Source organism: Podarcis raffonei, chromosome 6, assembly GCF_027172205.1.
Source record: "Podarcis raffonei isolate rPodRaf1 chromosome 6, rPodRaf1.pri, whole genome shotgun sequence".
Lineage (NCBI taxonomy): Eukaryota > Metazoa > Chordata > Lepidosauria > Squamata > Lacertidae > Podarcis > Podarcis raffonei.
In genome coordinates, this window is record NC_070607.1 from 97,799,443 (window position 1) to 97,821,360 (window position 21,918).

The 21,918-nt window shown below is 47.8% G+C and overlaps 1 protein-coding gene across 3 annotated transcripts; it reads left to right on the forward strand.

Annotated features, from left to right (window-relative positions):
• The first annotated feature begins 1,755 nt into the window (after positions 1–1,755).
• Positions 1,756–19,024, forward strand: LOC128416682 (BPI fold-containing family B member 3-like). Of its 3 annotated transcripts, none has more exons than XM_053394733.1 (16): positions 1,756–1,893; positions 3,511–3,609; positions 3,664–4,033; positions 4,158–4,262; positions 5,766–5,906; positions 6,003–6,066; positions 6,899–6,959; positions 8,236–8,330; positions 9,703–9,879; positions 12,964–13,017; positions 13,121–13,288; positions 13,965–14,032; positions 15,260–15,302; positions 16,187–16,250; positions 16,355–16,431; positions 18,708–19,024. In XM_053394733.1, exons 1-16 carry the CDS (start codon positions 1,782–1,784, stop codon positions 18,744–18,746), a joined length of 1,737 nt encoding a protein of 578 aa, XP_053250708.1. In that variant the 5' UTR covers positions 1,756–1,781; the 3' UTR covers positions 18,747–19,024. The 3 variants fall into 3 exon arrangements, with proteins under 3 accessions (XP_053250708.1, XP_053250709.1, XP_053250707.1); XM_053394734.1 differs by having other exon boundaries at positions 3,721–4,033; XM_053394732.1 differs by having other exon boundaries at positions 3,511–4,033.
• The last annotated feature ends 2,894 nt before the right edge of the window (positions 19,025–21,918 follow it).

The window sequence follows — 21,918 nt, forward strand, 5'->3', positions numbered from 1 at the left end:
TCCCCTCCTGCGGTTTCCAGCAACTCTCATTTGGAAGGACTACTGCCTCCAGCTGTTGAGGCAGAGCATAGCCATCCTGGCTCGCAGCTACTGATAATTCCTTTTGCTTAAGTCCACGGTGCATTATGGATCTCCGAGGGCTGTTGCGCAGAAAGCATGAAATCAATGCTTGACCCCATCCTGCATGAGCCCTGGTGCAAACAAGGCCATAATCCCTTAAGTATTGTGGTCAACGTCTGATGCTAACTCTTGCTTCACCAATGCCTAGCATGGAACACACAATCCTGGCTTTCCCCTGGGTAGGCAGGAATGATTGACTTGGCCCCTCGGGAACTGGCACCCCAGATTAACGCTGAAGCAAATACACCTCCTTAGATGTTCAATACACATTGCTCAACGATTTACACAGCTTTTCAGATTTCTAAGGAAATGTTTGCATTGGACATAAATCGCAAACCACTTGCTATTTTACACCCGAGCAAATATCATGAGTTGTCCACAAACAATCCAGTTTTCCTCATTCCTGACACAGATATTAGATATATAAGGACCACACGCCATGGGTCTGAAGCATCTTCCTCAGACGGCAACAGGTGCGGAGCATCTTGGGGCAAGGTAAGAGATGAGACGCCAAGGTTTGCTTCTCCCAAAGTAACCGCCGAGTTTGATTTCACAGCTTGGAAAGGATCTTGCAGGCGCTGGTGCTCTCAGGCTGTGATCAGTTCCGTTCACATTTGGATGCGAATCTAACCCATTCACACATCTCAAAATGATATGGGAACTGAAACAGCTGTCTTTGAGATAGCCACTTTTGCGACACAGTGCAAAAATTAGGGAACAGGGTGCAGAAGGATACCTATATTAGTGAAGAAAAATGTACAAAATGCATTAAGTTAAGGGAAATTGCTTGCAAAAATGTGTCTCTTGGGCAAAATGCCATACCAAAATGTGCATGGAGGAATGCACGATAGAATGCGAAAAAGTTATGCAAACTTCAAAAAATGGCAAAATGATGTAGGAATGTGCCAACTTAAGACTGAAAAAGAAGAGAGAAACCGAGAGACTCCTAAACTGACCGATTTGTCAGTCCTTACTCTTACATGGAATATGTCTCGTTTAACTCAATGGGACTCGCTTCTGGGAGACATTTATGGAAGGTGGTCTGTCAAATTCATTTCATGAAGGTTGGGCTTAATACGTTGTTGAATTGTTAACCAAACAGAGTTTGGCTTTTGTGGGGAAAGCTTTTCCGATGGGGAAAACACCGGATCCATTAGTCCTGCTCCAGTCGAGAGGCTGTAACTGAGCAGCAGAATACCTGTGGCTGCTTTGCATGCAGGATTCAACCCTTGGGGTCTCCAGCCATCAGGACTGGGGCAGACCTCGGGGGGGGGGGTGAGGATGGAGATGTGCTGTGTGTCAGAATTAGGCATCCCCAGCAAAGATGGCCCAAAGGTCTGGCTCAGCATAAGGCAGGTTTGTACACAACAACAACAACAGCTAGAAGCTATGATGAATTTGTGTGGGGACAGCCCCCAAGCCAGGGTTTTAAATTCAAATATTCTCAATTATAGAAATAGCTGGTTTCAGGGCTTAGAAAAATATTACAAGATATAATCGGCTGCACTTAACAAGTCAATGCATAAAATTGTTTTCTTAAAAATGCACGGACAAATCTTCCTTCCTTCCTTCCTTCCTTCCTTCCTTCCTTCCTTCCTTCCTTCCTTCCTTCCTTCCTTCCTTTTGACAACCAGTAATATTTTCTCAGGTACCAGATCAAGATGCTAAAGGCTTGGACTGTCCTCCTCCTTTGCGGCCTCCTGCCCTCCACCCAAGCTCTCACTGACGATGTCCTTTCGATGGCCCGGCTGCATAAGGATGTCCTGGAGAATGGTGAGCTCTGGAACTTTTTGATTTTTCTAAAATATCAAAATTCAGAGAAATGGCCAAGGGAACCACCCGACTCTTGAATGAGCATTTGCAGAGAAGCAGGAACTGGCAGCCTCTTCTTCTAAACAGAAGTGGGTACAGTGGTCTTGGCGTTTGTGTGCCCAGGTGTGCCTCTGCTACAGGCTTCATCCCCTGATGGGCCAGCACAGCCATTGAGACCCTCAGATCTGCACAGGTGTTTCATAGGATTGTAGAGCTGGAAGGGACACCAAGGGCCATCTAGTCCAACCCCCCCTGCCATGCAGAAATCAAAAGCAAACAGGATAACGCATGCACAGTGGATGTGATGTGCGCTTTCCCAGGCTGTCATTCAGGTTTATACAGACTCCTTCATTTCTAAAACTAGGGGGACCGTCTCAAGCCAGACAATTGCATTGCCCCATCCCAGCAGTTTATTTATTCAGCAATTAAAATATTTATATACCACCACGCGGGTGGCACTGTTGGTTAAACCACAGAGCCTAGGTCTTGCTGATCAGAAGGTCGGTGGTTTGAATCCCCGTGACGGGGTGAGCTCCCGTTGCTCGGTCCCTGCTCCTGCCCACCTAGCAGTTCGAAAGCACGTCAAAGTGCAAGTAGATAAATAGTTACAGCTCCAGCGAGAAGGTAAAGGGCATTTCCGTGCGCTGCTCTGGTTTGCCAGAAGTGGCTTAGTCATGCTGGCCATGTGACCCAGAAGCTGTATGCCGGCTCCCTGGGCCAGTAAAGCGAGATGAGCACCGCAACCCCAGAGTCGGCCATGACTGGACCTAATGGTCAGGGGTCCCTTTACCTTTACTCAGTAAAAAAAATCAGGGTGGTTTACAACACCAGTGCATAAAACCATACAAATATTAAAATCAGAAATCGCTCCCTATTGTCAGTTCCTGATACCTCGGGTTAAGTACTTAATTCATCCCAGAGGTCCGTTCTTAACCTGAAGCTGTTCTTAACCTGAAGCACCACTTTAGTTAATGGGGCCTCCTGGTGCTGCCACACCGCTGCAGCACAATTTCTGTTCTCATCCTGAAGCAAAGTTCTTAACCCGAGGTACTATTTCTGGGTTAGCAGCATCTGTAACCTGAAGCGTATGCAACCCGAGGTACCATTGTATGTGAATGGTAATTGCAATATGAAAGGAGACTCTGAGTCAACATCTGGAAGAACTTTCTAATGGTAAGAGCTGTTAGACAGTGGAACAGGCTCCCTTGGGAGGTGTGGACTCTGTTTCTTTGGAGGTTTTAAGCAGAGGCTGGGTAGCCATGGGTCAGGGATTTGTTCGCTACATTGCATTGCAGGGGGCTGAAGTAGAAGTCCGCTTGAGGGTCTCTTGCAACTCTATGAAATGTCCTTGCCTCGACTCATACAGTCGAAGGATCCAGGCAGTTTATTGCCTGGGACGTGGAAAGAGGCAGGCTTAATAAACCAGGTTCAGTCCACCCAACCTCTGGTGGAAAAGCATGCTAATGAGATAGTTGTTTGTTTTGTGTCCTTGTGTAGAGTTGATGAGGACAATGTCAACGCTGACTTTTATTTCCTTGACTTCTGTCCCCTGTTCTCAATGCTGTCTCTTCCTTCCAGGCATCTCAGATACGCTGGCCAAAGGCAACCTGCTCCAGGGACTCTTGGGGCAAGTGCTTGGTGGAGACCTTCTAGGAGAGATCCTTGGAGGCCAAGGAGGTCCTCTCGGCTTGGTTGGAGGCTTGGCTGGAGGTGCCCTTGGAGGCCAAGGAGGAGGTCCTCTCGGCTTGGTAGGAGGCTTGGCTGGAGGTGCCCTTGGAGGCCAAGGAGGAGGTCCTCTCGGCTTGGTAGGAGGCTTGGCTGGAGGTGCCCTTGGAGGCCAAGGAGGAGGTCCTCTCGGCTTGGTAGGAGGCTTGGCTGGAGGTGCCCTTGGAGGCCAAGGAGGAGGTCCTCTCGGCTTGGTAGGAGGCTTGGCTGGAGGTGCCCTTGGAGGCCAAGGAGGAGGTCCTCTCGGCTTGGTCGGAGGCTTGGCTGGAGGAGTTCTTGGAGGCCAAGGCGGAGGACCTCTTGGGATTGTCGGCGGTGCCCTGGGAGGCAAAGGAGGTCTCCTCGGTGGTGTCCTTGGACGTGAAGGTCTCCTTGGGTGAGTTATCTCTTTTACTGAGAAAAACACAGGGGGTAGAACTCAACGCTTCCCTATGGCAAGATGTAGATGTTGCTTTGTGGATTTAGCTTCTGCTCCTGACTGCCTCTCCTTCACCCTCCAGCTTGAAGTTGGTGGACGTCGTCCTTCCTAAGGTCTCACTGAAATTCTTGAAAGGCATTGGGGTCGGACTGAACATCTATACCAAAGTTGCTCTCAAGGGAGATACGTGAGTTGACTTCCATGGGACGTAGCAAGCGGGGAGAGCGATGGCTCAGTGGCAGAGCACCTGCTATGTAGGCAGAAGAATCCAAGTTCATTCTCTAGCAGCATCTCCAGGTTGGGCTGAGAAACCCTGGAGAGCCACTGCCAGTCAGTGTAGGCAAAGCTGAGCTAGATGGACCAATGGCCATGACTCTGCATAAGGCAGCCTTCCATGTTCCTGTTGAGAAGTCCCAAGAATTTTCACCTCTTATTCATCCTCCAAAAGCGTACGAGGATTTTAATTTCATCAGGAATTTCCCAGGTGTTCTCCTATCCTAGCCAGTTCAAGATAGAGTCTTTGATGATGATGATGATTATAAAAAAACTTTAAACAGCATTGAAGTATCCTGAAGATTTATTTGGGACACAATCTCCTTCATATACATGGTTGGGTTGCTTGGGCTGGGTTGCATCTTAGTGTATTTTTGGTCTTTGTTGGAAGCCGCCCAGAGTGGCTGGGGAAACCCAGCCAGATGGGCGGGGTGCAAATAATAAATTGTTGTTATTATTATTATTATTGCTTGGGTCGGGGGATAGGCTTCCGTGTACAGGTGGCGATCCTTCACTCAAAGCAGCTCCCTCATTCACTTCTATGGAACAAGCCAATGTAGCTGCTCGTTCGCGGATTGGGTTCCCATCACTGAATATGGATCACCATATCTACGAGCAATTCCATGAGCACATCTATGCACACACATATCTCTGGATCCAACTTCAATTCTACTTAAGTGCCCATGTGCACAGGGACATAGACTCATAGACGTGTGGCATCAGGAGGGATGCACAGGGTCATGTAGTCCTGCCTCCTGCAATGTAGGAATCACAAGAGGATGCTTCTTGATTTCCACAAGGGGAGAAACCTTTTCCACGTGAAAAGTAAAATCTGTAGAGAGTAGCATCTGTGCAGTACTCGCAGATAGTGTGCAAGAGGGCTCTGCAACACAATATTGTAGTTCCAGCCAGCCAGCCATGCCCTTTCCAGGAGACTCCATCCCCCTTCCCTCAGTTCCCCAACCCTCCCCCCAGCTGTCAGTCATCATTCTATGGGCACTGAGCACAGTCATTCCTCATCATTGGGCTGCTGGGGGGGGGGGTCTCACCCAGCTTCAATTCATATTTCTGTCTCTAAACCATTTGTGTACTTGGGTTCACCAAGCATTCATGGCTGGTGCCATTTCGGGTACTTAAAGACCAATACTCGGGAGAACCGAGACCGCAGTTACACAGTGTAATGGGAGATAACTTCCATTATCCATCTTTGTCAAAATAATAGATTTCAAAACATGCTGGGGAAAACAAAACCACATCCAGGATAGGAGTTGTAGGACCTGCAGGGCATTTTTGATATTTGTGCCCCAAGCAACGCCTGACAAAGAAGCCATTGCAATCTGAGTACCTGCAGAATACATTTTGAAACTGGACCTGGTTCGGTGATCGATCTCATCTCCACCTCTTCTCTGTCCTGCAGGCTTTTGGGTGGGCTGCTGAATCTTCTGGTGGAAGTGAACATCACCGCAAATGCACGTCTGGTCCAGGACAAGTCAGGCACTCCCATCCTAGTTGTGGAAAACTGCAAGACCAACCTGGGTAACATTCAGATCCTGTCTGGGTGAGTGACCAGAGGCCCTGAGGAACACAGGCACTCTGGCTACTAGCCACTGAAACACCTTAAAGACTCACGGTCCCCAATTATTTTCTTCCTTAGGTTCCTTCCACTCAACTTGGACAGGGTCTTGACTAATCTCCTGAGCAATGTCCTCCCTGGAGTGGTGAGTCTTCCGAGAATTTGCCAGCTCAGTTGTCGATCACTTTCTTTGCATCATAATTTTGCTGAATTTAGGAGAGGCATTGCTATTCAGAGTAGACTGCAGTGGATGAGATGGAGCAACAAACATAGTTAAGGCGACTGTAAATACTGATACAAGGCAAAAGGATACCCTAGGAATTTTATTTGTTTGTTTATTATTGCAATTATGCCCCACCTTCTTCTGCAAGAAGCTCAAGGTGGCACACAGGGTTCTCCTCTTCTTCGTTGAATCCCAACAGTCCTGTGAGGTAGGCTAGGCTGAGAAGCAGTGACTGGCCCAAGGTTGCACCCAGTGAGCTTCATGGTTGAGCAGGAATTCGAACCCTGGTCTCTCAGGTCCTAGTCCGACACTCTAATCGCTACACCACACTGGCTCTCACTGGCTCCACACTTGAAGTGGAGACTGCCAATAGGGGGAACCTTTGGCTCTCCGGCTGTTCCTGAACCACAACTCCCATCATCTTCGACCATTGCCCATATTTCTAGGACTGATGGGAGCTGTAGTTCAGTAGAAGCTGGAGGCCAAAGGTTCCCTACCTCAGAGTTAGAGTTTTACCCTTCTGGCACTCAGGATGACCAATAGCTGCTGCAAGTAAAAGATGACTCTTCACCTCTTGTTGTCCTTGTCTGCCGTTGCATCTCTAGGATGCCACCAGAATAAGCAGATGAGAATTTCTTTCTTGCAAGCGGCCAGCATGCTGCACAGGGAGATTTATTTTTCAGATAACACAACAAAGGATGTGGGGACCATTCAGTTCTGTGGCTTCACTCCTGCTCCTTTCCCTTCGTTGCAGCTGTGTCCGGTTGTAGATCTTGTGCTGAATATTGTGAACACCCTTCTTGGCACGGTCAACAGTAAGTTTTCCATGACCTCCACCTTCCCCATCTCCTTTGGATCGTCAACTAGAGTCTATAATATTTCACAACTTGCTGTCTCCCCACTTTGAAGTGTCAGAGTGCCTCACCACCACTGCTGCTTTCCCCAGGAACAAACGGCACTTGGGGTTTTTCTGCAATTTGGGTTTGCTCTGATTCAGCGCCATAAAGCAGGTTTTCGCAGGGCAAGTGCCATGGCAAAAAAACAAACAAAACAAACGCTTTGACGCAGAACTTTAAAGCGAGGACCTGTGCTTAGAAATGAGGCACAAAACAAGACAGGATGATGATCCCTTAATGTACAGGGTTGTTGCATTGTTGGCTGAGACATTGCATGCGAAAGGGTTTGAGCCGTCTAAAAGCACAAGCTTAGCTATTTGTTGTGTAAAGTCCCACTTCGTTTTGTTGTTGTTGTTTAGTTGTGTCCTCCTCTTTGTGACCCCCTGGACCAGAGCACGCCAGGCCCTCCTGTCTTTCACTGCCTCCCGCAGTTTGGTCAAACTCATGCTGGTAGCTTCGAGAACACTGTCCAGCCATCTCGTCCTCTGTCGTCCCCTTCTCCTTGTGCTCTCCTTCTTTCCCAACATCAGGGTCTTTTCCAGGGAGTCTTCTCTTCTTGTGAGGGGGCCAAAGCCTCATCTTCACGATCTGTCACCTCGTTTTACATGCCCTGAATTTTCCAACGTTCAAGTTGCAGTGTTATGAGAGAGGGAGAAAAACATTTCTCTGTCCATTTCTCTAGTTTCTTTTATCCTGTTGCCTCTTACCCATTTTTTCTTTAAACTGAAAAGCCTGCAAGCTGTCTCCTCTCCCTCTCCCTCTTGACACCACCAGTTCACCACCGATTCAAAACTGCTTTTTTGTCTAGTTTGTGACATTCAGTACACAGAGTATGTCTCAAGAACCCTGGATATTTTTGCTGGAGGAAAGGCATGGGACATTGCAAGGAGGTGCCCCAAGGACAGCTTACATCTGCCCTCTTTCTCTTCTTCCTTTTTATTTGCCAAATACACAAAGCTTCACAGCTTGTCTTTCATTGTACAAAGTCTAGTACCTCGCTTCATTTAAAGATTTTCAGAGACTTTGAAACTAAAGATTTCATTTTGTACTTGTTATGGTTTGAAGGAACTCTATAAAGATTGTCTATTGCATATGTACAGGGTCATTGTGTTGCCTAGACATTGCTGACGTTCTCTTTGCAACACAGGTTTTTTTTTGGTTACTTACTCCTTACTCCTTTTTATTTCCTGCACAGGTGTCTGCCCATTTGGTACACTCGGAAAACTACATTACACCCTGGCTGGCCTGCCATGGTTCAGCGATGAACAACAAATTGTGCTGAATCTGAATGTAAGGAACCTTTATCGATCGATTGATTGATTGATTAATTGCATTTATATCCCACCTCTTCCTCCAAGCCACTCAAGGTGGCCTACATGCTTCTCCTCCTCCCCATTTGAGTCTCAGAACAACAACCCTGTGAGGTAGGCTAGGCTGAGAGAGAGAGAAGCAGAGAATAACAACAGCTAGTTATCAGCCCATCTTGGAGCTCAGAGAACTCAATACAGCCCCAGAGAAAATCCTGATGTGAAAGGCTTCACATTAAGCCATTCCCCATTTCGGTGTCAATTAAACAATTTCAGGCATAGGCAAACTCGGCCCTCCAGATCTTTTGGGACTACAACTCCCATCACCCCTGACCACTGGTCCTCTTAGCTAGGGTTGATGGGAGTTGTAGTCCCAAAACTGTTAGGATATTTCCGTTCCACCTTAAAAGGGAGCAGGCTTTGTGAGTCACAGAGTCTGCGTATTTCCTGTTCACAGGATGTTTATGTTTTCAGTTGCTTTCGTTGTCTCTCCTTTGTGCCTGAACGCTGAAGCAGGCGGACATGTTTTTCTTTGTTCTGACCAACGCTGAATAAACTTGTAAATATGCTCTCCTGCTGTGCATCTATCGCTGTGTGAATTCTGCTGAAAGAGTGTGCACCAGCCTAAGAATGTGGCAAGCTATTTCTGAGGCTTCGTGTCGCTAATTGCTGATACTGCCTGTCTACCAGAGGTCGATGGATCGTCCGGCAGTCGGCTTGGGGGCTATGATGGACTGTGTCTCCCTGGCAGTATCCCAACAACAGGTTATGGGCCCAGCACGCTTCCGCTGCGCAACTCTGCTGCGGCCGTGAATCTGGGCCCGAAACCTGTTGCAATAGCTAGGGTTGATGGGAGTTGTAGTCCCAAAACATCTGGAGGGCCGAGCATCATTCATTACATACAGATACAATGCTTTGCAGGGTTAAAGAAAGAAAGAGGAAAATGATGTAAAAAGTATAAAGATAATCTACGTTAGACACAACAGCTTAGAAAGAGTAAAAATTTTGAGGTCTTAGAACAAACGAAAGAAGTCAATATGTGTATATGTATGTAATGATTAGATTATAAGGATGATATGGTTTTATTTGTAGATGTGTGTTTTTGTTTTTTGTGTTTTTGTGTTCTTTTTTCTGTTTTGTTTTGTTTTCTTGTTTGTACTGTTTTATTTTGAATTCAATGTTTGTAATTTTTGTTGTGATTTTGCATTGAAAATAAATTATACATTTTCTTTTTAAAAAAGCAACATCTGGAGGGCCGAGTTTGCCTACGCCTGAATTATACTTAACAGATGTCCAGTTCTGTGGGCCCCCAAATGTCTCTGAACCTCTGATTTTTTCTTTTATGTTTCTTCCAGGTCTTAGTGCTTGATAATGAAGGCAACTCCATCAAGCTTCCCCCAAGCAAGCTGCCCTCTCTTCCTCCAGCTGGGGACCAGACTTCCCAGTTGCTTCTCTCTGGTGACCTCATTTCCTCCTTGCTGCAACTGGTGATGAAGAACGGGCAGCTCAACGTAGACATCACTGACCAAGCGGTGAGTCGCCTGCCCCGGAAATGAAAGTCCTTGAAGAGTCTGCAGAGAATAATAATAATAATAATAATTTATTATTTATACCCCGCCCATCTGGCTGGGCTTCCCCAGCCACTCTGGGCGGCTTCCAACAAAATACTAAAATACCATAATACAGTGGTACCTCGGGTTACATACGCTTCAGGTTACATACGCTTCAGGTTACAGACTCCGCTAACCCAGAAATAGTACCTCGGGTTAAGAACTTTGCTTCAGGATGAGAACAGAAATCGTGCTCCGGCAGCACGACGGCAGCGGGAGGCCCCATTAGCTAAAGTGTTGCTTCAGGTTAAGAACATTTTCAGATTAAGAACGGACCTCCGGAACGAATTAAGTACTTAACCAAGGTACCACTGTACATCAAACATTAAAAGCTTCCCTAAACAGGGCTGCCTTCAGAGGTCTTCTAAAAGTCTGGTAGTTGTTTATCTCTTTGACATCTGGTGGGAGGGAGTTCCACAGGGCGGGTGCCACTACCAAGAAGGCCCTCTGCCTGCTTCCCTGTAACTTGGCTTCTCGCAGGGAGGGAACCACCAGAAGGCCCTCGGAGCTGGACCTCAGTGTCCGGGCAGAATGATGGGGGTGGGGACGCTCCTTCAGATATACTGGACTGAGGCCGTTTATGGACCGAGGGTGCAGTCCAAGCAGAGGGGAAAGAAGAGCTTGGAAGCTAAATGGCCAAACACTCAAATAGCATGGGGTTGGGGAAGACATGGTTCCTTGACCCCCTTCTCCTCCAGAGATTTCCCCACTAAAATAATATGTACATGATTCATGCTGGATGAGGCCAGCAGCCCATTTGGGCCAGCATCCTGTGTTCACAGTGGCTGAGCAGTTGTCTGTGAGAAATCAGCGGTCAGGATTCGAACACAAGAGCAACTCTCCCCTCCTGTGGTTTCCAGTAACAGGCATTCAGAAGCATCGCTGCCTCCCATTGTGGAGGCAGAGCTGAGCCATTCATCATCATCATCATCATCATCATCATCATCATCATCATCATTTATTATTTATACCCCGCCCATCTGGCTGAGTTTCCCCAGCCACTTTGGGCTGCTCCCAATAGAGTGTTAAAACCAATACAGCATTAAATATTAAAAAATTCCCTAAACAGGGCTGCCTTCAGATGTCTTTTAAAAATAGGATAGAATAATAATAATAATTCAGCTGCATTGGGTTCCCATGAGTTTTAGTGCTGGGGAGGGGGGCAGAGAAAAACCTTTTCTCTATCCACTTTCCCCGTTCCAACCATCCATGGTATAAGCATCGATTGTATCTCCTCTTACTTGTCTTTTCTCTGAACTAAAAAATTCCCAAATGCTGCGACCTTTGGGGTTGCCCTTTGCTGAACCTTTTCCAACTCTACAATATCCTCTTTGAAGTGGGATTACCAGAACTGTAGGCAGTATTTTACATGTGGTCACGCCCAGAGCTTTTTTTCAGCCAGAACTCACCTGAACTCAGTGCTGGCACATCTCAGGTGAGCACCGTTGCCATTGATTGTATAATGGACCAGCTGTGGGGCCTAGGTCCCACCTAAGCCACTATGCATAAGGCATATTATATGATTAATATATAATCAATAAAGCATTTGCAATCCATAAAACAGTACTAAATAAATAGCAATTAAAAATAAGCTAAACCGCTATTATGTTCATAGACACACAAAGGTTGTTGTTTAGTCGTTTAGTCGTGTCCGACTCTTCGTGACCCCCTGGACCAGAGCATGCCAGGCACTCCTGTCTTCCACTGCCTCCCGCAGTTTGGTCAAACTCATGCTGGTCGCTTTGAGAACACTGTCCCAGCATCTCGTCCTCTGTCGTCCCCTTCTCCTTGTTCCCTCCATCTTTCCCAGCATCAGAGTCTTTTCCAGGGAGTCTTCTCTTCTCCTGAGGTGGCCAAAGTCTTGGAGCCTCAGCTTCAGGATCTGTCCTTCCAGTGAGCACTCAGGGCTGATTTCCTTCAGAATGGATAGGTTTCATCTTCTTGCAGTCCATGGGACTCTCAAGAGTCTCCTCCAGCACCAGAATTCAAAAGCATCCATTCTTCGGCGATCAGCCTTCTTTATGGTCCAGCTCTCACTTCCATCCATCACTACTGGGAAAACCATAGCTTTAACTATTTGGACCTTTGTTGGCAAGGTGATGTCTCTGCTTTTTAAGATGCTGTCTAGGTTTGTCACTGCTTTTCTCCCAAGAAGCAGGCGTCTTTTAATTTCGTGACAAAAACATAAAGGTAAAGTTACAGAAAGGTAGCCGTGTTGGTCTGCCATAGTCAAAACAAAATTTTTTTTTCCTTCCAGTAGCACCTTAAAGACCAACTAAGTTAGTTCTTGGTATGAGCTTTCGTGTGCATGCACACTTCTTCAGATACACTGTGTATCTGAAGAAGTGTGCATGCACACGAAAGCTCATACCAAGAACTAACTTAGTTGGTCTTTAAGGTGCTACTGGAAGGAAATTTTTTTTTTGTTTTGATAAAGGTAAAGGTAAAGGTACCCCTGCCCGTACGGGCCAGTCGTGTCCGACTCTAGGGTTGTGCGCCCATCTCACTTAAGAGGCCGGGGGCCAACGCTGTCCGCAGACACTTCCGGGTCACGTGGCCAGCGTGACGAAGCTGCTCTGGCGAGCCAGCACCAGCGCAGCACACGGAAACGCCATTTACCTTCCCGCCAGTAAGCGGTCCCTATTTGTCTACTTGCACTTTGAGGTGCTTTCGAACTGCTAGGTGGGCAGGAGCTGGGACCGAAAGACGGGAGCTCACCCCGCCACGGGGATTCGAACCGCCGACCATACGATCGGCAAGTCCTAGGCACTGAGGTTTTACCCACAGCGCCACCCGCGTCCCCTGACAAAAACATATATACCCATTAATTCTCAGCCTCAGTTTTGCACCTGTAAATTGGGAACAACCCCTCTCCCCATCTTTCTTTGTTCTGAGAGGATGAACATGAAGGAAATCACCACGTCAGGCTGAAGGGGAAAAGATTAGGGTGGCATTAGAAGACATTTCCCTTTTAAAATTCTTTGCATCCGTCTTGCTTTCCCCCAGCTCCGTGGAGCCGTCCCACTGACAACGTCTGCACTTCAATCTGTGCTACCTCAGGTAAGGATGCCCTATTGGGCATATCGCTTTTGGTGTGTGTATGTGAAGTGATTTGCCCCTGCGCCCTGAGAGTGAATCATTCTCCCTGTCCCGTTTTTTACAGCTGTCCCGGCTGCTGCCAACAAGCCTGCCCCTGGTAGTCAAGATCCGGATCAGCGACCTTCCGGGAGTGTCTTTGCAAAACGGGAAGCTCACGGTGACCCTCGCTGCTGCCGTTGATGTTTTCGCCCTCGCAGACTCCGGCCCTGAGCTTCTCTTTGGGTTGAATGCTGTAAGTAATGGGATGGGGTGAATGGTGCATGGCTTGGAACTCCAACACCTGGCCTGCCCTGGGTATCTAGACGATGCAGTTGAAAATTCGTAAGAACATCAGAACAGCTTTGCCGGATCAGGCCGGTGACCCGTTTAGTCCAGCATCCTGTTCTCACAGTGGCTGACCAGATGCCTGTGGGAAATTCACAAGCAGGATTCGAATGCAAGACCCCTCTCCCTTCCTGGGGTTTCCAGCAACTGATATTCAGAAGCATTGTGGAGGCAAAGGTGGTAGTCATTGCTAGCACTCCTGGCTCAATATTTCTTTTCAAAGAACCTTTGCTTGGGGGTCAGTAATCCCATCCCACCCCCAATTGTCTCTGTGTTGGGTTTATTTATTTTTTTAAATGATACTTAGGTGTCCTTGAAAGCCACCCAGATTCCTCTTTCTAGGTGAGGTGTGGCAGTTCCTTTTAGCCAAAAGGAAGGAGGGCAGGCAACGGAGAACCCTCCCTGACCTCAGTGGGGCATAGAAGTTGGGGACAGAACAGAGCAGAATCATAGAATCATAGAAGGGACCTGGCTCTAGTCATCTAGTCCAACCCCCTGCAATGCAGGAATCTCAACCCAAAGCTGGTTTTGCAAAAGCGAAAGGAAAGGGGCCAGTCTCTTACCCAGTCATCTTGCATTTACAGCAAATCGACTTGAGTGGATCTGTCCGCATTTCAGGAGCAAAATTGGCCGTCTCCTTATCTCTTGACAAGTAAGTGGATCTTGATGCTCTAGATCAGGGGTCAGCAAACTTTTTCAGCAGGGGGCCGGTCCACTGTCCCTCAGACCTTGTGGGGAGCCGGACTATATATCTCTATCTATCTATCTATCTATCTATCTATCTATCTATCTATCTATCATCTATCTATCTATCTATCTATCTATCTATCTATCTATCTATCATCTATCATCTATCATCTATCTATCTATCTATCATCTATCTATCTATCTATCTATCTATCTATCTATCTATCTATCTATCATCTATCTATCATCTATCTATCATCTATCTATCTATCATCTATCTATCTATCTATCTATCTATCTATCTATCTATCATCTATCTATCTAATCTATCTAATCTATCTAATCTATCTAATCTATCTAATCTATCTAATCTATCTATACGAATTCCTATGCCCCACAAATAACCCAGAGATGCATTTTAAATAAAAGCACACATTCTACACATGTTAAAAAACGCTGATTCCTGGACCATCCACCAGCCGGATTTAGGTGTTTGGGCCGGATCCAGCCCCCGGGCCTTAGTTGCCTACCCATGCTCTAGATCCCTAGGTTATGGTGCAGAATAACAAACGGCATTTGGACAGGACTGGAGTTAAGGTGGTGTCGGTGGTTCTTCCAGACACGGACCCTGAGCTGAGGGTGGGGTGGGGGGCACCAAAATAGTAGCAGCAAAACCTATATTTATATGGGTACCTACTGAGAAGATCCATTAAAAAGCAACTGTACCAAAAGGAATTGTTGTGAAAATAAGAAATATTTAGGGGGCTCATCAAATTTTGTCCTTGCTTGGGGCCACATTACCAAAATCCGTCCCTGATTTGGAGAAAGTCTCCCTTTAGACCAGTGGTTCCCAAAGTGGGTGATGCTGCCCCCTGGAGGGCACTGGGATTACCTAGGGGTTGCTAAGAGGTAAGGGGGGGTGGGGGGGGGACCAGAGGTCTAGTCCATGATTCTCGATTCTGCACTGTGTTTATAGCCCCCTTTCTTCCTGATCTTTTCTCGGCTGTGCTCTGGAAGCTCTGCAGACCACGCTCCCCCAACATGATGTCCTCTACATGTCTTGGACTACAGTTCCCATCAGTCCCAACCAGTTGTAGTCCAAGATGACTAGGGGCCATCAGATGGTGGAGGACTTCTCTGTGCCAGATGTGCAGCCTAGCACCCAATGCTTTCCTTTCCTTTCCCTTCACAGCGTCAGCCTCAACGTCTCGTCTTCCCAGATCGGCTCCTTTGATGTAAGACTCCCTTCCACCAAATACTGCAGTGGACCCCTTGGAGAAGATTTTGAGGGAGCAGGGCGGGGTGGAGTGGGGAGAAGAAGTCCTGTCCCATGAGCAGAACTCCCAAGGTCTCTGCAGCTCACCTGGAACTTGAAAGAGAAAGAGATGGCTGAACTCGTTCAGGATTGGGGGTTTCTGCTGGAGCAGAGGTGGAGACGGCATCTGGGGCAGCCACACAAACCCTTGGGTGCTTGAGCTACAAAGGGTGAAGTTCCATCATAGAATTGTGAAGTTGGAAGTGTCCTCCAGGGGCATCCAGTCCAACCCCCTGCAATGCAGGAATCTCAGCCAGAGAATCCCTGGCAGATGGATGGCCACCCAAGCTCTGCTTAGGAACCTCCAATGAAGGGGAGCAAATCACCTCCTGAAGAAGTCATACAGTCATACCTCAGGTTACAGATGCTTTGGGTTGTGCGATTTCAGGTTGTGCACCGCGCCCAACCCGAAAGTACCGGAACTGGTTACTTCCGGGTTTCGGTGCTTTCGCATGTGCAGAAGCACTAAATCGCTCTTTGCGCATGTGCAGAAGCGCCAAATCGCAACCCTCGTATAGGCAGATGCGGCGCTGCGGGTTGCGAACGTGCTTCCCGCACGGATCACGTTCGCAACCCGAGCGCCCACTGTACTGTCAGAAAGTTCTTCCTAATGTTTAGCTGGGAAATATTTGAAGTAAGCAAGCCAGCAGGTCACATCTCCATAGCTGTCAGCTTTTCCCTTGTCTTGCGAGGAATCCTATTCGGAATAAGGGAATTTCCCTTAAAAAAAGGGAAACGTTGACAGCTATGCACATCTCTTTCTCTCACCAACTGATGATGCAGAAGTTTCTCTTTCTTTTGCAGGTTGCCGTACTCAAAACCTGGATCACAAACCTTCTCAGAATTGGATATCTGCCTGTGATCAACGGTAAAAGAGCCATATTTGTACCAATAGGTGTTCCATTTCAGCATTGCCTTTGGGATGCAACAACCATTCTGCATGTCTAGCGCTGTTTCTTGGTTTTCTTCCAGGTGCCCTGGAGATAGGAATCCCACTCCCTAACCTCTTCAACCTGAACTTCGCCGCTGGGGATGTCAACATTGTTGATGTAAGATCTCAGCTGCTCATTTCTTGAAAACCGGGTTTTAATGTGGGCTGAGCACCACCTTGAACAAATCTGTAACATGTTCCACAATGCGCCTGGGAACCCGCAACTTAGTGGGTTGTATTCAATGCTAAAGGACCCCTGGCCATTAGGTCCAGTCGCGGACGACTCTGGGGTTGCGGTGCTCATCTCGCTTTACTGGCCGAGGGAGCCGGCGTACAGCTTTCGTGTCATGTGGCCAGCATGACTAAGACGCTTCTGGTGAACCAGAGCAGCGCACGGAAACGCCATTTACCTTCCCGCCAGAGCGGTACCTATTTATCTACTTGCTCTTTGACTTGCTTTCGAACTGCTAGGTTGGCAGGAGCAGGGACTGAGCAACGGGAGCTCACCCCGTCGTGGAGATTCGAACCACCGACCTTTGGATTGGCAAGTCCTAGGCTCTGTGGTTTAACCCACAGCACCACCCACGTCCTGCAGTGCTACTTCTGACTCAAAGTAAACTCCATTGAGGCTAATGGATGTGACATTCCTTAATTTCAATGGGGTTTACTCTAAATAGGGCTCAGTTTAAAACGGTCCAGTGATTGACACATGACCTGCATGTCAGGGGAGGAAGAGGGGCAGAGGAAAGCATGCTTTCTACTGCTGGAGAGAGGAGAGTGGGTGGCTTATGATGTAAGGAGCTTCATATGTCTTTATTTGATGAGATTGGCTGATGTGATAGTAGGAGAAATGTAACAGACAAGAGGCAAAGAAAATCAAAGGGATTTCAGATTCAGGAGCAAAGCATGCTTTTAATTCAGTCAGGACAGATCTAGCCCTTCCAGTGTTTCTGTTTCTATTTTCTCCAGTCTTAAATCCAGTTCTCCGTGTTGGGATACTGCCAGGGAGACAAATGCCATCATGCCTCCACGCCGGTCTCCCGTAGAACAGTATCAGTCAATTAGCGACACGAGCCTCAGAAATAACTGTCCACATTCCAGGACTCATGCGCGCCCTTTTCGCAGAGTTCGCACAATGAAAGATTCACCCAGGGGAGCAGCATATTTACAGCTTTATTCAGCGTTGGCCAGAACAAAGGAAAAAACATGACTGCCTGCCTGCGTGTCAACAGAGAGAAACAAAAGCTATATACAAAACAGAAACTTCTTGTGAGCAGGAAATACACAGGCTGTGACTCACAACAGCCTGTCCCCTTTTTAAGGTGGAATGGAAATATCCTAACATCCTCCCCCTTTCCGTGTAACCTGTAGTAGCTGTGGTTCAACCCAATTGCAACCTCTGTACATAAACCTTAAGTTGTTCTCTGTTAACAACCTTAGACAACAGATCAGCAGGAATTTCATTTCCTGGCATGTAGGACACCTGAATGAGTCCTTTCTGAATACACTCTCTTGCACGATGTAGCTTAATCTGCAAGTACTTGGTCCTTTGCTTTCAACTCTCTGAGTTCAGCAAAGCCAAACAGGATCTATTGTCTTGATACACTTGTATAGGACATTTCACAGAAACTCTGATGTCCTGAGCCATTGAGCCTCCCGGACAGTATCCCAACACTCCATAGTTCCACAGGAGGTTTTCTTAAAACTGATAACTTAATTAATGAATTGTATGCCTTTCACTAGGGACGCTGGTGGCGCTGTGGGTAAAACCTCAGCGTCTAGGACTTGCCGATCGTCAGGTCGGCGGTTCGAATCCCCGCGGCGGGGTGCGCTCCCGTTGCTCGGTCCCAGCGCCTGCCAACCTAGCAGTTCGAAAGCACCCCCGGGTGCAAGTAGATAAATAGGGACCGCTTACCAGCGGGAAGGTAAACGGCGTTTCCGTGTGCTGCGCTGGCTCGCCAGATGCAGCTTGTCACGCTGGCCACGTGACCCGGAAGTGTCCTCGGACAGCGCTGGCCCCCGGCCTCTTAAGTGAGATGGGCGCACAACCCCAGAGTCGGACACGACTGGCCCGTATGGGCAGGGGTACCTTTACCTTTACCTTTATGCCTTTCACTGCTGCTTTCTCTTAATACTGCCATTTGTAATGGAGCTCTGACTAATACACACATATTAGTATGCTATGTTCAAGAACATATGCCTTTTTCGCACACTTTCCTCCAATATATGCAGTTTCTGTTATTTTGCTGGAGAACTGCACCACGAAACTGGGGAATGTGCAAATTTAGCAGGATAGCCATGTGTTGGGCTCACATAGTGATTGGAGATGTTCCAGTTTCTCATTGAAATGCAGCCAAGTTTCTTCCGTAACTGTGATGCTTTTCTTCTCGGCAGAATGCATTGCTGGCGAGCGTGACTCCTAAACTCCTCTAGAGCAGACGTATCCGCACAGCTGCAGAAATGAGCTCCGAGGCAGAAGTCTCGTCCGCGCTCCTTGCTGTTCCCGGTGACATCTTGGCCCAGGAATCTGACTGCAGAAGAGTCTTCTCTCATCCTCCTTCATCGTCTCATTGAGCTGCAGAGCTGCCTTTAGAATGACCTCAGCTATGTTTCCTCTAGTTCTTCCTTGGCAAGAACTCTGGGCTGCTTGTGTACTGTCTGGGGTGCTTATTGACATCCTCGCTCAGTAAAAATATGTCACTTTCTCAGCATCTATAGCATGTCTGTGTTTTTCTTCCACTTTCAATACACTTTGAAGACCTTTTCATCTCTCCTGCCGGCTACGGTTTTAGCCAAACCATCCCTCCTCACCTGTAAAATATTAGTAAAGGGAGACATGGGGCTACTGCTACTTCTCCACATTAATTTTATTCCGTAAAACTTATATACCACTCGATTATAGAAAAACAACAACGCTCAAAGTGGTTTACAACTCTGGGCTGCTTCAAAGAGCCCTTTTGCAAAGGGCTCCGACCCCCACCCATCAGCAGAAGAGCAAGGATTGAATCCTGCTGGGCGCAGCGGGCACAGCTAATTCAGGATCAAACCCTGTCCTCCTGCCCATGAGCTGGCATCACCAGTGATGTGGTGTGGTGTAGTGGTTAGAGTATTAGACTATTAGGACCTGGGAAACCACCACAGTACACAGCCATTATGAGTGGTAGCCATTGATGGCTTCCATTTTAAAGCCGTCCAAATTAGTGGCCTTCTCCATTTTCTTCAGCCTCAGACTTCCAACATTTGCTTTGTTCCGTGAAAGGGCAATTTTGTGAATGTGATGCCCGGTTCTTTAATATTCACTTCTGCTTGCACAACCAACTTGTCCTAGTGTAGTGCAGCACTGAGTCAAACAAAGCAGGAATCTCCAAAGGGACCATTTTCTGCATGGAATTTATTTGGGCGGCAATACCTGGTCCCTGGAAGAAACTCATCCCAGTGTGCCTTCACCTCCCCTGTGATTTACTCCATGGTCTTGTTGTGAACAAAAATCTGCCATTTTCCCTTATGGAGTATCCAAAAGCCCACACAGAGTCCTTACGTAGGTTCCCTATTGGTAGGAGAAAATAACAGAGGCCAACCAGAGAATATTGAGAAGCAAAGCAGCTAGTAAGCCTGATCTTTATTGATCTGTTGCAACCGGGTGCTCCCCTCACATGCAGGAAAGGAGGAGGAACCCAGAACCAAAGTGTGCCCGCCCTTATATAGAGATTTTAAATTCCCTGCCCTGGAGCTCCCCTCCATACATCATACATACATCACAGAAGGGGTGTAACCCAAGACCACCCCCCATAAACATCATACCTACACCACAGAAAAGGCGGTCTACAGCAGAAATCTGAGTGCATTGTTTATCTTGTTTATCTCGTCTGACAGGTTACCTGTTAATGCTCACTTGATTGGATACCCTGGGGAGCCTGGCCAGTCTTTTGTAATGAGAAATACTTAGTTCCTGAGCCAGGTCACAGGATCACCCTATTCAAACACAGACATACCCTTAAGACAGGATTTGTGAGGAAAGAGACAATGGGGAGGCTTTTCCATTTTCCTTTGACCTTGCAGAGAAAACATTTGATCAGTTTGGGAATAAAAAATGGTTTCAGGTCGGTCTTCCTGTGCTGACCTATGTATGTGCTTGGTTGGTACATTTATGAACATTTATTATATATCTAAGACTTTAAAATTCTTATCACAGTCTCCCCTAGTGCACAGCCATTTAGGTCACCTAGGAATTTGCCTCTCTTTGTCCTGACTCCAGTCTATGTGCAGATAACTGAAGTCACCTGCTACTAGATCACTTCCTCCCTTGGATGCCTCCTGGATTTCAGGACAAATGAAAGACAGTACGTCTTCATGCAATGGATAGTTAAACTGTGGAACTCATTGCCACAGGAGACAGTGATGGCCACCAAGGCAGATGCCTTGAAGAAGAAGAAGAAGAAGAAGAAGAAGAAGAAGAAGAAGAAGAAGAGGAGGAGGAGGAGGAGGAGTTTGGATTTGATATCCCGCCTTTTACTCCCCTTCAGGAGTCTCAAAGCGGCTAACAATCTCCTTTCCCTTCCTCCCCCACAACAAACACTCTGTGAGGTGAGTGGGGCTGAGAGACTTCAGAGAAGTGTGACTGGCCCAAGGTCACCCAGCAGCTGCATGTGGAGGAGCGGAGACGCGAACCCGGTCCCGCAATTACGAGACTACCGCTCTTAACCACTACACCACACTGGCTCTGGAATGGACAAATTCACAGAGGAGGAGAGGGCTATTGATGGCTGTCAGTCATGATGGCTGTCCACAGTCAGAGGCAGCGATGCTTCTGAATGCCAGTTGCTGGAAATCACAGGAGGGGAGAGCTGGTCTTGTGCTTGGACGCTGCTTGTGGGTTTCCCATAAAGGGCATCTGGTTGGCCGCTTGTGCTGGGCCCGGAGGTAACCTGAGTAGCATGGTCCAGGTCCGGTTCCGAATCCAGGGGTTCCACGAGGAGTCAGTCTGGCAGGGCCAAGGCAGGACATAAGGTGGATAACCAGGCAAGCTCAGGCACAAGATCACAGGCAGGTTCTGGCAAACAGCAATGTTGCTCCCACAACCTGGGGCAGGGTCCAGCAGCCTTTTATCTTTGTTGGGGTAGCGGCTGATCCTGATCCCCCAGCGACTCACCTCCATAGCTGTCAACCATCCCTTATTTGGTGGGAAACTCCCTTATCCCAGCGCTGTGTCCCGCTGCTGTCCCTTATTAATGATGTCCCTTAAATTTCCCGGGTTTCAAAAGAAGCAGCTCCTCTCCCTCTCTCCCTGCTGGCCAGGGAGGAGGGAGGCGCCAACTGTGTTGCTTGGCTGCGTTGCTCACCCAATAAGGAGTCGGAGAACGACTGGGGGTGGAGCTTGCATGCCTTGTGCCAATCAAATCGGCCGCGTTGCCTGGGGACTCGCCTTTGCTCAGCGCTTCCCAGCGGAGATGTGAGGGTGGTTTTCCTTGCTGCATCCCCTTTGCCGGGTTGCTGCGGTGTGGGAACCACCACATGAGGCTTCGTTTGGCTGCTGGCTGGGCTTTCTGCCTTTGGCTTGGAGGGGCTCAGAAGTTGAACATACCTGTGCACTGAAAATCCCTTATTT